This window comes from Populus euphratica, unplaced genomic scaffold, assembly GCF_000495115.2.
Source record: "Populus euphratica unplaced genomic scaffold, PopEup_1.0 scaffold11.1, whole genome shotgun sequence".
Lineage (NCBI taxonomy): Eukaryota > Viridiplantae > Streptophyta > Magnoliopsida > Malpighiales > Salicaceae > Populus > Populus euphratica.
This window is the reverse complement of record NW_011499878.1, coordinates 1,494,597-1,510,468: the sequence shown is the minus strand read 5'-3', so window position 1 is coordinate 1,510,468 and position 15,872 is coordinate 1,494,597. Positions and strand designations below refer to the sequence as shown.

General features: G+C 29.3%; 1 protein-coding gene and 1 pseudogene across 1 annotated transcript; both read right to left on the bottom strand.

The window, feature by feature from the left end:
* Positions 1 to 2,100: 2,100 nt before the first annotated feature.
* On the bottom strand, positions 2,101 to 3,975 carry LOC105128871 (uncharacterized). The gene is made up of 4 exons (XM_011030715.1): positions 3,537 to 3,975; positions 3,244 to 3,306; positions 3,036 to 3,110; positions 2,101 to 2,899 (listed from the first exon to the last, which is right to left on the bottom strand). The coding sequence occupies exons 1-4, from the start codon at positions 3,948 to 3,950 to the stop codon at positions 2,408 to 2,410; spliced, it is 1,044 nt and encodes a 347-aa protein (XP_011029017.1). The 5' UTR covers positions 3,951 to 3,975; the 3' UTR covers positions 2,101 to 2,407.
* A 7,409-nt stretch (positions 3,976 to 11,384) lies between these two features.
* On the bottom strand, positions 11,385 to 14,883 carry LOC105128872 (transcriptional regulator ATRX homolog; annotated as a pseudogene).
* Positions 14,884 to 15,872: the final 989 nt, after the last annotated feature.

The window sequence follows — 15,872 nt, the reverse complement described above, 5'->3', positions numbered from 1 at the left end:
TTATTTTAAACTTGGACTTTTTATCACTTTTTTTTTTATATTTATTTTTCTGTCGTTTTTTTTCTCTTTATGTGTTTTTTCAGATAAATATATATTATTTTTTACTCTTTACTTTTTGAATATTTATTACTTTACACTTGAACTATTTACCATTCTTTTTGTTCTTATCTTTATTGTTTTAAAATTTATTTTTTATTTTTTTCTTTACACTTTTTTTTTAATATTATACAAAGAATTAAAAAAATGGTATTTTATAGTAGCAATAACAACATTGTTCTATTTTTCTACTATATTACAAATTAACTTGAGATCCTACATGTTTTTATTAATAAATATAATCTTTGCTATATTTTATTTCATGTAAGCATTGAATTTTTTATTTTTGATTATATTATTACTCAATATTAAAAAAGCATGTCAACAACACCTACAAATTAATTATTTTGTGTCAAAAAAATTATTTGACCTGTAGTTAGGCAAGTCAAAAAGACATTAACATTAGTTTTTTATATTTATTAGCATATATAATTTTAATTTATTTAATTAAATACATACATATTCTTTTTAATTTAGAATTAGATTTTTTATGTAAAAAAAGGCATTTGAGAAGCTTATGTGTTTATTTTTTATTTTTCAAAAAAATTATCCAACTCACGGTGAAATGCAAGTCAAAAAACTAATTTTTATTTCATTCCTTATAATTTTTAAAATATTTTTTTTAATCCTTATATTTTATTTTTATTTATATATTTATCATTGTTTGAATTTCTTATCATTATATTTTATATTAAAAAAATGCTTCTGTCCATATGATGGATTTTTTTTCAACTAAATCTTCGCAAGCATATAATTATTCATTGCATAGCCTTATACATATATATATATATATATATATAATGTAACAACTCATTATAGTTGTAATCCTTCATTGCATTGCAAATTTAAAAATCAAATATAAAAATTATAAAAATATAATTGATCAGATGATCCATTATCTCTAATCAAACATGTCATTAAAAAGGAAACCCGTTTGATAACTAGACTAAGGAAGATGATAATGGACAATATGTCATTGGTCCAACAAAACTAAACCTAAATTTGTGAAAATCCATTAATGCGAGGAATCCCAATCTTTCCTCTTCCATTTTTGTCGTAATTGCATCCCACTTCCCGCTTTTCTTATTGGAACTCTTTTTTAAGCTCCCGCATGTGACTTAGATTAAAAATTTTTGAAATATAAAAATATAATATCTAAATCATAAAAATAAATTTGATATTACTATTAAACTTAGTATATTAATTCAAACTTAAAAAATTATAACTCAATATTTTATATTTTGAATTTTAAATTAAATCGCGTGAAATTACTATAATTCATCCATGTGAAATAGGTTTAAAAAAAAATAAAAAAAATATATGAATCAACCTGACAGATTCGAAACTTGTATTATGGTCTACTAGTTTAAATATTTTTATTTTATTTTATTATAAGATAAAAAATACAAAATATTAAATGATAATTTTAATAAAAACCCAAATATTAAAAGAAGGAATTAGTATAAAAAAAAGATCAAAAAATAATATTGACCCGACTCTTTATTAGGTTGAGTTTTAAATTAAATTGTGTGGTAGTTGTTTCAACATGATCTTGTCAATTGGATAGGTTCAAAGAAAAAATTATGTCAGGTTCATCCTATTTAATTTTAATTTGTTAAAATTATGACTGAGTTATGAAATCTAATAAGTTAAATTAAGTTTTTTATTTTATTATATGATATATAATACAAATATTGATTTATATTCAACCTAATATTAATTAATAAGATAAAAAAAATTCACATAAAAAAATAGAAAAAACCTAGGAGCATGCCCGAACCTTTATTTGTATTTTTTTTTTTTTGCTTTTGTCCCTTTTTTTTTTAACAAAGAAAGGTGCTAACATAAACTATTAATTTTCTCATCTCTTGGATCCACAACCTTCACTAAATCAACACCATACATTAACCATGCAAACTATAGAACAAAATAACAATATACTAACTTGATCTACTATTTATATAAACAGTTAAACTGCTTGTCAGTCCACACATCTAATTAAAGAATTTACCAAGCATCGCAAGCGACAATAATCATTCAAAAGAGGAAATAAACAAAGTAAGCTTAAAATAAGCTTAAGCTACATTACTAGTAACCAAGCAACGACCAAGAACTCTTGCGCCTCTCAACTCTTATATTATTACCTCTGCAAAAACGTGAGAATATAATATAATTCGTAAAAAAATCATCTCCTTGGGAGATCTTCTAATTTACAATTAGACACCGAACTATCACTAAGATATCTCAATATTAATTACTATATAGATTGGAGGGGGGGGAAATGAGATCGAAGATGTAAACACCAAGATCATCAAAGTGGGAATCGTAATTTACTGGAGACATTAGAAAGCTTCTTCTTGCAAATGAGCATCCTTCTTCGTCTTGCCTGAGCAGCGATGGCCTTATCAATACTCCTGACAGTGATGGCCCCATTAACCACAGTACTCTTGTTATCCACCAGTTGTTTAACTTCAGAATCCATCCAAGCAGGCTGCCCGATAGTTAGATTGAGATCAGGGATGACACGTGGGCCAAAATCATCACTGGTACTAGAAGTCGTAGATGGGAACAGGGACACTCTTCTTTGGCCATAAGGGTTTGGATAGTTGCAGCCCATTTCTTGATTGTTGGCGTTCTTATCTAGCATAAATGGTTGCTGCTGATAAACTGTGCTGCCGGGCATGCGCAGAGAAATATGAGCTTGATCACCAACAACATGATCAGGACATTTAACATTTTCTTGGCCTAAATCCATTCGTAGAGGATTCAACTGATCTTCTCTTTTAATAACACCCACGGTTAGCTGCAAGTTTTTAACATAAGACAAAGGTTAATTGTATAATTAAGCAACAGCCTCAGGTAAAGCAATGAAAAACAAAACAGAAAAGAAAAACACAATAAAAAAGGAGCATTGATCCATCAGGAAAACGATGAATTACCTCTTGTTTCCTTGCTTTCCACCATGAATTACTAGCTTTCAATTGATCATGATGTCGAGTCACCATTTGTATCTCCTATTTCAACAATTTAACAAGAAGGACATATTAGCAACCCCGTCTACTGTTTTCCGTGAATGGGAAAAATCCAAGAAAAGGACAAAAAGAACTCCAAAAATCTTGAAATAATAAGAAAATAAAGAAGACTCACCCCTGCTAACAATTCATTGCTCGTAGTAAGCTGGCTTTTAATCTTCAGCAAATCCTCTCTTCTCTGCATATGTTCCACAGAATAATTAGCAAATAAACCATCTTTATTTTTGTCAAAGAAAAAATACAGTCAAGTCTCGAAAACAAAGCGCATTAAAGAACTAAAATCACAGATAAAACACAGGAATCAAAACTCCATAAAATCAAACAAAAATCAATAAAAAATTCCACGTATCATGTCCAAACAGGGAATTCAAAGGGACCGTCAAAGAAGCAAGATTTTAAAGAACATACCTTTTTAGTATAGACTTTCCTGTTCGAGCGCTTAGGCCTCTCGTCAGATTCACTAGGAAAGAAAGAAAGAGGTGTTGCAGGGCTAGTCGCTGGTTCAACTTTGACGATGATGGGTCTCTCAGGTTCAGAGGCAGCGATACGAGTAGTGTTAGTAGTAATAGCACGACCCACGGAACCAGAGAAAATCGGTGGCGGGGAAGGTGATACTGATGTTGGAGGTGATTGAACGGCGGGTCGTGGACCCAAATTGGCCTCCGCGGATCTCCTCCTTTTACCACCCCATGTGTATGAGAGCCGAGAACTATACTTAGACATAGCAATTAAACGAGGGAAACTTGACAAGATTTCAGCAACCTCGATTTCATCATCTCCGAACTCATCGTAAAGAGTACAGTAACCATGCCTGAATGCCATTGTTTCTCTGCTTTCTTTCTCTCAGCTCAACTCCCTCTGATTTTTTTTTTCTCCTTCGAGAGAGAAAAAGAAAATAAATGGGGGGTTTCTTTCTTTCGCCGTGAGAGAGAGAGCGAGAGAGAGAGAGACTGTCACTTTTAAGAGGAGAAGATATGAGGAGCTAGAGAGATATAGGGAGGAATTGTGTTCCTTGGAGACAGGGTTTCTCTTGTTTATGAAACAGGAAAAGGAAGGGCAATGTGCCACGTGTCGTCAAAAGGGAGATGAATTTTCTGTCTAGGGTTTATTATGATGATATATGTGTGTTATTTTGCGCAATTAAGCAGAAGACGGAGACAATATTCCTGAGATATTACTTGAAAGCATGATTTTAAAACCGATCCGGGTTACATACAAAATAAAACTCGGGTTGCTTGGATCAGAGTAAGGAGAATCAATTTGACCGACCCTATTTTTTCTAAAAAAAATTAACAAGTTGATGGATAAGTTTTAACCGGATCATAATTAAATCAATCAAATGATCATCTCATCAATTCAGGTTTTTGATCCGGTTAAAGGTTTTTTTCTTGAATTTAGATAAATTTAAATTTAAAATAATACTTGAAAATATACTTATTAAACTTGGTTTCATCTGCTAGATTGATTGGTTAATATCTAACTTGAATTGAGTTTCAATTTGAATTGGTTTTAACAAGGACTCTTGATGAGGTGACAGTTGACTTCTTTTTTTCCCCATAAAAATCACCAATAACTCAATGATGAAAACTCTTTTCTAGGTTATTCAATCAGACCGTGAGAGGAGTTGACAACTACCATCGAAAGTGGAAAGATCGAGGTACCTTTCCTATCCTGGTTAAGAGCGGTAAGAATTGAGGGTTAGTTGAAGTCATTGGCCCATGCACGGTGAGTTTCTAACGGTTAAAATTCATCAAGTGATTCGGAAGGTAAGAAAACAAATATGGTGAGGTCTAGTCTACCGCATTGGTTTTCCTTTTTAACCTCGGAGAAGAAGAGGAGAATGACTTGACTTTGAATGTTTGACATGTATGGTGGCGATGATACCATTAATAGCAGTGATGGAACTAAAAAATAAAATTAAAAAACATTAAAATATTAGTTGTTTTATTATTTAGATTAAAAATATAAATACTGTTAAGGAAATGGTTGAAAAAATTTCTTTGTAGCTGCTGGAGCCCCTGTGAGCCCCCCTGTCTCCGCTCCTAATTAAGAGATTTATGATATTTGGGACTTAAACATAACAAAGCATGGGGACTCCCTGGACCGTGTGATTAATTGATATGGCATTGTTTTTTTGTGGTGAGGATGCATGATAACTCGAACCAGTATGTTAGATTATAAGATTAAAATAATTTAATAAAAAAAATTTATAAAACCTATATATTAAAAAGATCAGTGTTGAATTATAAAATAAAAATAAAAATAAAAATTGATATCAAGCCTTGTTGGCTTTTAAAATCCATGTCTCAAGCCATTTCTTTAGAAGCAGCAAACATGAAAAAAACTATAAAATTCAGTTATTAATATGTCACAATAACAATAATTAAAAGCTAAAAAAATGCAAGACTATCTAAATTAGCCCGTCAAATCAACAAACCAAGTTATAAGATCAACATAACCTTAAAAAAATAAAAATAAAAAAAATCATTAAACTTATTTAAAAAAAATCGATATTAAGTAATGAGATCGAAAAAAATACAAATAAGAAAAACGATGTGAATCTGCAACTCGAGGTATTTGATTGGAAACACCAAACTTGAAAGAACCATGAAATCTGGATTTTATTAAATTAAATGTCAAATGATGAAATTACAAAAAATAACAAATTTTTTTTTTTTAAAAAATAGTAATTAAAATAACAATGATCAAATTTGAAGAAAAACAAAGTAAAAGATGAATAATTTTGATTGAAGGGATAAATTGAAAAAAAATTATTCTAAATTAAAAAAAATCAATTTCATAAAAGATTTAAATAAGAAACAATTAAGAAATGAGGACCAAATCTAAAAAAATTCAAATTATTATTATTATTATTATTTTATTAAACGATAAAATTAAAAACAATTGAAAGTTTAAGAAGAGGGGAAAAATAAAAATAAAGGAATAAAAAAGACTTGGGACCAAATTTTAAAAATAAAAAAATATAAAAAGATGCAGTTTTTTAAAAATAGAATCTTGGGTTAAGAACAAAAATTCAACAATTAAAAAAATGAGAATTGATACTTAGATATACCTAACACTGTCCAAAAATTTTAAATACCAAGCATGAATCTCAAGGAAGGAAAAAAAAGAAAAGAAAAAAAACAATTCCAATGATAATCCGCTTATGAAAGCCCAACATGCACTACCTGAAAAGAAAGAGGATATCATGAGAAATTTAATGATATGATAAAAAAAAAATTAATTATTGTATAATGATACACGCGTTGTCAAAGCATCACGACACCTCTCTCGCATCTGACAATTATTTTAATATATTTTTTAACTATTATAAAAGATTAATTTACCCCTCACCCAACCTTATTACAACTAAAAATACCAATTAAAAATACAAAAATGGCCCCAAAGAAAGCTTAAATAAAATTTGAAATTAGGGTTATTTTAGCAAATTTATTATGCAATAAAAACATAGAAATCTAAACAAACCTAAAAATCAATTATCTAATTTTTTTTCTTTCAAGGGCAGCGAAGATGTTTTACTGTTCCTGAAAAAAAATGACAAATGAATCACATATAAAAAACTATTTTACCCCGAGTTTAGTCTTTCTAAATGACTTGATGAAGAATAAAATTATCAATTCGCTATTATAATTTATAATAATTTTTCTACAGCACTCCAATGTTTTTCTCACACCCTGTCTGTTTCTTGTCAATTATTTACAAAACCAGCTTGCTAGTGATGATTATATCTCAATCTCTTATTTAATTTAAATTTTATTAGTTAGTTGCGTGATTTTGCTTTTAATTATCTTAAATAGGAGACCGAGTGGCAGATTCACTGCTACGTGCAAGAGAGCGCCACTACCACGCAAAAGCTTTGCCACCATAATTATCTGACCCGAGCAAGTTATTGAATGCGAGCACATTTCAAGTGAAGGGAGGATCGGAAACTAAAACCATCACCGCAGCAATTTGCTTTCGAAAACTGTATTATGGGTTGTTATTTTGTTTTTCACCTGAAATGGGTTATAAAAAAAGAGCTCAAAGGGAGAAAAGGAGAAAAGAGTGGTCTTCTGTGGGTGAGTTAACGTATCAGCAACCACCACCAGCTCCCTGAGTTCCTGCTTCAGAAACACGACACGGCGTACCTCCAAAACTATTTCAACTTTTTGTTGGAGAGTGTCCCCTTTTCCAAAATTAGCCTCTCTCTATACATATCTATCGAGGCATGTGACAAGCTGACACCTCGTGAAATCTGGACCAGCAAATATATCAATCAGTACTTTTGGATTTATCAATTCACTGCACCGAAGTTATTAACCCGGCCGGGCATCATTTTGAAACCTGGCTCAGCCCGGCGAATTAATCCAGGACTAGGCTAATTTAAGTCTGGAACCTGGTTGGATTAAAGAAAAAATAAGGGAATAAAAAATTTAGTGTAACCTGATTGACCCAGCGGATTAACCATGTAAGATCTGATTAAGAATTTGTTGATTATTTTGTTAAAACTACATCGTTTTGATTTAAAAAAATAAAATTTGATCGAGCCAGCTCAATGACTCTATTAAAACCCATAACTCGGGCTTTAGACGGAGCCGGATCTTAAAACTATGGTTCTAGGTGCGTCATAAGTGTTTGTCTAGTTAATTTAGATAAATATAAAATAATATTATTCAAGATTATTAAAAAATAAAAAGATATTATTTTAATAAAAAATAAAATAAAATAAAAAATATATTTTTTTAATGTATTTCAAAGGTTTCGGTGTTAAAATTGTATCCTCCTCCCAAACATGGCGTTGGTGCTGGCTGGTCCTTGCCTCACGCCCTCAATCAAGATGAACTGTGCTCCGTTTACCACTATATATTCATTAGTTTTACAAAAGAGTAAAAAACATAAAATTCTCCGGATACTGAAATTATTTATAGGACTCGTTACATTTGTAAAGAAAAAAAATAGCATCTAACTTGAAATTCTTTGAATGATGAAATTATTCATAGGACCAGTAAGTCTTGGGCTAGCTTCGTTTTATTTTATTTTTCCCCTGCCAAGCTTGCTGTAAGAGAATAGCATAGTGATTCTTGCCATTGACATCTACTAGCGTTGGTTAGAAACAAAAAGAATTAGGAAAAACAAAATGAAATAGAATTTTTGTACCAGTTAAGATGATATACGAAAGGGTGATGATAATTATTTTAAAAATATTTTTTATTTAAAAATATATTAAAATAATATTTTATTATTATTTAAAAATTATTTTCAATATTAAAACTATAAAAAAATAATCTTAAACAAAAAAATACTTTCAAGTTTTTTGGATACATCATTTAGAATCACAATTCCAAACATCTCTTAACTCCTGAGCTCGTGATATTTAATAATACCCCATGAATATCACTTCACTAACTATCTTCAAAACAAACATTTGATATAAGGTCCGAATTGACATTGTAGATCAATTTAATAACTCATTAATTCAGAACTTTTCAAGATACAATTTTTTAAAATAACATGGTTTCAAAGATTTTATTTAAAAAAAAAAAGCTTAAATCAACTCCAGTAAAATCATCCAACAAACGGACTATCACAAGATGCTATAGCTATGCTAACAACAAGAGGAACAAAATTCATATAAATTGGATAACCAACAAATAAAATTTAAAAAAAATAATGAAATGTGAAAGCAAAAGGTTTCGGTAAAATAACATAGTTTAATTATATCATATCTTTGAGGTATATAATGATCAAATTATGTTATTTTTATCTTAACTAATTGATCGGTTTGTAATAGTAGTGAAACTAGCAAACCAGTTCTAAAAATAACAAAAAAAATCTTAATATTATCAAAACTAGGAGGTTCAATAAGAATTTTAATATATAAAGATTCTATTTTTATCTTAACTAATTAATCGATTTGTAATAATAGTGAAACTAGTAAACCGGTTTTAAAAACAACAAGGAAAATCTTAATATTATCAAAACTAGAAAGCTCAATAAGAATTTTAATATATAAAGATTCGATGATCCATATAACAATCTAATTGCTTATCTTACTAGTTTATAAATATATTTTTTAAACTATTAATATAATTTATTTATAACAAATTCTCATTTAGTTATATTGATTAAAATTATTTATTATTATAATAATAATAATAAACTTATATCTTATTGCTTAAAATTATTTATTATTATAATAATAATAATTTTTTGAGATTCTAATTAGAGTTTATTTTTGAACCTACACATTGAGCAAATATATATATTTTGATTCATAAAACATATTTAAAAAAAAAATTATAAAATTATAATTTTTACATTAAACAATTACTCGATTAATAAAACTAGATCCAATTATTTAACTGTTTAAAGTGAAAGATTAAAGTTTGACCATGTCGTGCTTTAAAAATGAGACAGGATTGAATTACAGTATTTTTTAAAAATTTTGAAAGGATATTATTTAAAAAAAAAATTATGTTTACCATTCTAAATTTTTCAAAAAGAAAAACCATAAAATTTAGCAATTGAATAATTCCTGGATACTAGGAGTGATACGACTCTCTAGTAACATCGTGCATTCAAATGTTGACCAGCTTCAACTTATTCAGGGTAAAATTTGTTGGAAGTATGATTATTATTATTTTTTAAATAATTTTTATATTAAAATATATATTAATAAATTTTTTATTTTTAATAAATTATTTTTAATATTAACATACCAAAATGATTTGAAAACACTAAAAATATATTAATTGAAAGTAAATAAACAAATAATTTTTTTCAATTTTTTCAAAAATATTTTCAAAATACAAATACAAATAATAACAATTAAAAAAAATATAATTGGAATAGTAAATAATAATTACGGTGGATTAGAAAAAGAAAAACTAACCTTAAGAGTATATTTCATCTCGTTCACAATCTTGCCTTATAATGTTGATATATCTGGAACTCATATTTTTTAAAATATTTTTTATTTGAAAAAAATATTAATAGATATTTTATAAATAATTTTAATATATTAATATTAAATATAAAAATATTTTTATATATTTTTAAATAAAAAATATTTTAGAAAATACCACGCAAACCCCTATTCCAATTACCTCATTCTTCCACGTTGTTTGATCATTGGTTCTGGGAAAATGTCTCAATCTAGTTTTATGTACATTACCTTAAAATATCAGTGCATCCTCGTAAGGCAATTATAATTCTACCCCCCACTAATGTTTTACCTTTTTTAGAAAATTCCTTCAAAATTAATTACTAATTAAGTCAAATCCCTATAAATTAATAGCATGCAAACTTATTAATTATCTATATTTAAGATATCACTTAAACTTTAAATCTAGACTAAGATAGAACACAAATATTATTAAATCAAAATTATTAATTTATCAATGCTATACTGTATTTTAATATTGATTTTACAGGAATGCCCACGGTTCTGCCCCAACTTAATTTTGGGTTTTGGAGTGACTGAGTGTATTTATGCAAAAATCAGCATGGAAATCGGTTAAACTGCAAGCTTTTAATGCTTTTAAGGTTTATTTGTAAGTGTAGTTGTGATTATTTTTTAAATAATTTTTTTACTAAAATACATGTTAATGATTTTTTTTAAGAAAAATTAATTTTGATATCAACACATCAAAATAATTTAAAAATACTAAAACTATATTAATTTGAAGTTAATAAAAAAATAAAAATATTTAATTCTTTTTAAAATACAAAAACAAACATACTCTTATAGTCTGAAAGCAAGCCATGTTCATGTAACTAAAAATACAAAAATAAACATATTCTTAGTAGTCTGAAAGTCTGAAAGCAAGCCATGTTCATGTAACCCAGTAACGCTCTGGGCAGACCACGGCTAATTAAAAAATATATATATATGATAGAATTCTAATTAGTTAATTACAACTCTATTCCTGTAGTTTAAATTTTTTTATTAATTAATCTTGTGGTTTTAAAAATTATTATTCAATCTCTATTTCTAAATTTGTTAATAACTTAGATTTTTCATGGATTCCAATTTTTTTTTAAATTTAGAGAAGAACAGATAGGAAAATTACATCAAGAAAGAACGTATTTTTTAAATAAAAACTTGTTAACTTATCCTTTATACCGCAAGAACTAATTAATTAGTTCTCATAAACAACAAAGCCAAGCTGAAATTAACTTAATTATAGTAAAAAGAAGTAGAAAACAAATAATACTAGTGGTATCGTACGAATAGCACCAAAAGAGGACAGAAAATTCCCAGAAAAAAAGCTTCAATTAATTGAAATGTCCATGGTAAGGAGCCTTCTCTCAAGATTCTAGGATCGATCGCTATCCAACGCTTTATCAAACCATGGAACATTCAAGGTAAACAAATGATCACCACAAATGCAGCACTGGCAGCTGCAAATTAGCCAAAACAATAACAGTCCTCGAGAGAGTTATAAAACGAGAAAATGTTGGTTAGTTTAAGATGTTTTCTGCTTCTTTGTGTTTTTCCTAGTGATTAAGAAGTCATCATCGGAGTCATCTTCAGAGCTTTCATCTCCGGCCTTTCTTAGGCTGTCTAGGTGCAACTTTCGAGTCTGTTGCCTTCGTTTTAGTTGAAGACAATACTTTGGAGACTGTTGTCTTCGTTTTGGTTGAAGATACTGCAGATGATGGTGTCTTTTTTTTTTAACAGTTGCAGGCTGAGTTTTCTTAGTGACACTAGCTGCTTTCACCAGCGAAGTGAACTTATTCCTTTTCTGTTTCTTCTCATAAACTTTCTTGGCCACTTCCATAGAGAGCAAACCAGATTCCATCAACCTGCAATTACAGTCAGATGCAGCTTTGTTTAAAAATGCACCCTAATACTCGCAAAATACAAGTATCAAGATCATTATGCAGACAATAGATCTGAAGGGATGAACATCACCATTGCACTCCCAATAACCACATGGATTGGTTTGCTAAAATCAGCTAAGGCCAATCAGATCAAGTCAAACTACATGACATGATCTGTATACTTGTTTAAGATTGGCCTAAATACTAACTAGATGGGCGATCTTTAGAAAGACAGTCAAATTTCAAATCCAAAAAGATCATACCTTCTTTTCATACCTTTTCACTTTATTGAAAGTCTAAACTGTTGAATGTTTTTAGGAGGCAGCGCTGCAATACATTATAGAAGAAAAGGGGTTGTGATTAGCCAGAGAATTAAACTGCTCATCTGCTACACCATACAAATAACCATAACCTAACTTTCAGTGGTGTAGCAGATGATGGAGCAGAGATAAAACCCAGGCGCCCTAAAACCCGATGAACCCAAGAGCAAAGTCAACTTCTTTTCAGGGAGCTGAAATTAGTACCCAGTTCTTCAGTTCCAGATACCATGTATGATAAACAAACAAGAATAACATTTGAGACAAGGATATATGCATTCCTCCCATGACCGTTATGAGATGATCATGAACAGCTGAATTTCCCCTTTCTGAACCTACCACTATTTTTGAGAATAAAGAAGCTGGGATTGCTTCTAGACAAACGTCATATTTTGTGTCAAATTCAAGGGAATTCATTAAAAAAAATGGCTCAAACGTCCAACATGAAAATAGCACATTGCGACCTTTATTAAAGATACCTGGATATAAAGATGCCATGTCCTAGAAATAATCTGTGAATTTATGCCAATAAAACTGCAATTCAGGGAGCAAACCCTTTTACTATAATCTAATATAAACAACCACAAGAAATAAGACAGTGATGTTGTTTTAATACATTATCAAAGAAATCTTTGTGTTAGTGTTGGCAAAAGCAACAGATTCTACACAATTCATCGTATGATTACATTGCAGGCACCATAAGTAGTCCACAGTCTTCTCATATGGCCTACACATCCTCAACAACCAAACATCAAATGAGAGGCTGAATAGGGAATTAGACCCATTAATACTTTTGGGCACATTAAAAATAGGAAAAATCTACACCAAAAATAAAGTGACTAAATATGTACACACTTGTGCAGTATATTTATTCTTCTAAGCAGACATTTACGACATTTCTATTTTGCATCAAGATCCATTTAGCTGATTTTATGCACCGATGCTCTGCATCCTTCTATGCTGGCAAACCTTTTGCGAACTCTTGTTTACAACCTTGCACAGTACAATTCCTATGTAAAATGTGAAACATTTGTGCACGGGCAGAAAAATCATGCAAACATTGTGCTGTCTGCTTACCAAGAGGCACGCCTTTATGTCTACTGTTGAGAATATAACCTATCCAAGCCTTCCTTATCCGCTTCATATAAAAAGCTCTCAAGTAAATTTAGTTAGGGGGCGCTGGTTTTACCACTCTCTTTATCATCAAAGCTCAAACAATTCCATCTTTTGTTAAGCCAGTATGATAAATTCAAATAACTATAGATTCAGAGTTTGGAAGATCATGGTGCCCTCATTAAAGGTACAAAGAGGGTCAAGGAAGGCATTATAGGTGACAAGCAGGTCCTTCTTAGCTAACAACAAACTTCTTTCCCACTTTCCAGGACCGAGATTTTAGTGTGATAACAAAGGGACTGGACCCTAAAGAAGGTTCATCACCAAAAAAAAAAATAAGACAGAATGTCTCACCAGAATTGTGCCATTTCACTATCCGGAATCTGCTCATACAGAGTCTCATAAAATATCCTTAATGGGTCTCTCTGCAATCATAGAATGCAACAAACATCTTGCTTAAAAATCAGGAAAACCAGAAGGAAAAAAAACCTAAACAAATCGACCAAACTACATTACCTCCTCAGGAGGATCTCTCCTTTGTCCAGGAAAATCACAAACCTTCCTCTCCCTCTTCTTCACATTCTGCTCAGCTGCCATAGACCCCTTTGTCTTCTTACTATCTTCCTCTTTTTTTACTTTCTTCTTGTTCAATTCCTTTATCTCAAACCAATCAGCAAAATAGTACAAAACCACACCCATCAATCAAATAACTCCATTCTTCTATCTAAATTAAAAACAGTAAAATAAACTAATCCTAAAATTCTACACTTCAATCGCATCCTTTTCACCATTTCAGTACCAGAGAAATTAAGATTTGCTTCCACGCACTACTTCTGTCTGTCAGCAAGCTACAGGAACTGAACAAAAATTATAAAATCTACACCTGTGTGAAATGCAAGAACAAAAATTTTAACTTTTAGAAAAGGAACACACGTAATAAAGAAAAAAAAAATTCACCTTATCCGTCTTGGAAGCAGGTGTCTTTTTGAAGATGGGTTTATGATCATCATCATCATCGCTATAGGCTTCTTCTTCCTTCACTTTAACTACTGGTTTAGAGCTAGAACCAGAAGAATCATTGCCCTTTCCTTTAATGGGTTCATCAAAATCATCATCTTGGGGCTCTTCTTTCTTAACTTTGGTAACTTTAGACCCAGTTTTTGTAGCTAAAGAACCATCATTTGTTGGGTTCTTTTCCGGGCTTGGAGTATGGCACTCAAGCTCTTCTCTTCCTCTTTTCCTTCTCCTACCTGTTCTTTCTTTACTACCTCTTCTTTCTTCACGGGTTTTGCATCCTCTGATGGCATCTTTTTAGAGAAAAACTGGAGAAGATACGTAGACAGCTTCTATGGAGATTGAGAGTTCTGTAAAATCCTTGTGTTCTGGGAATTCAGGACTCAGGCGAGGGGAAAGAGCTGTTTCAGGGGTAGCCTGCGCGATGTCGTATTGATTAGTAGTAGCAGTTACGGATCATGAAGCGATGGCGTCGTTCCCTTGAATCGTTTGATATTCAAGTTTCAATGAAGGAAATAGTAGATAATCGGCCCATATCATTTCGAGCGTAGATAAAAAAAAAAATTAATGTTAAAAAAAGTGTCCAGCGTTGCTATTTTATTTTATTACAATTTCTTTTTTAATTATACAGAGTTAATCTAATATAATAATGAAAAAAATAGAATGAAAAATATTTAAGATAATATTTTTTATTTTTTAAAATAATAATATATTAAATATGCTTAAATTAATTTGAATTAACTTAATAAAATTTTTAATCTTGATTATGAAATGATAAAAACCTCATAAAATATATAAAAAAATAATTCAAGTCAACTTAGATGAACTATTAAATTTATAATTTAAAATATAAAATTAAAATAATATTATGAAAAAATATCTGAATTACTCGTAATTAAAATTTTAAAGTTAAAATATTTTTTTTAAAAAATTAAAATAAATCATAAACTTAATATCTAACAAATTAAATATTAAAATTAAAAATTAAAAAAATCTATTAAAATAAATAATATTTTATAGGTCAATATAAAAATAAAAATATAATATCTTTTATTGTTATATTAATTTTAGTATGAAGTTTTATTTTATTTTATTTTTTGTTTTAGCCGGTAGAATTTGTTTTTACTTGAGTATATGTCTCCCCATGTCCCTGTAGATTTATATAGAAAAAATTCTACTTTTTTAGATGACAAAAATATTCATTTTAAATAAAATATTTAATTTTATTTACTTTATTTTTAAAAATTAGAATATCCATGTTTTAATCATTTTCAGATAGTATTTGGTTTTTATCTTGTTATATAAAAGATAAAAAAAAAATTGAATAAAAAAATATTTTTATGTACCTTTTGTTTGAAAATATAAAAAACTTATTTTAAATTATCCAAAAATATATTTGTATCTCTTTAATTAAATATATTTATATTTATTTTATATCTGTACTTTTATCCTCAAACATTAACCACTACTATCT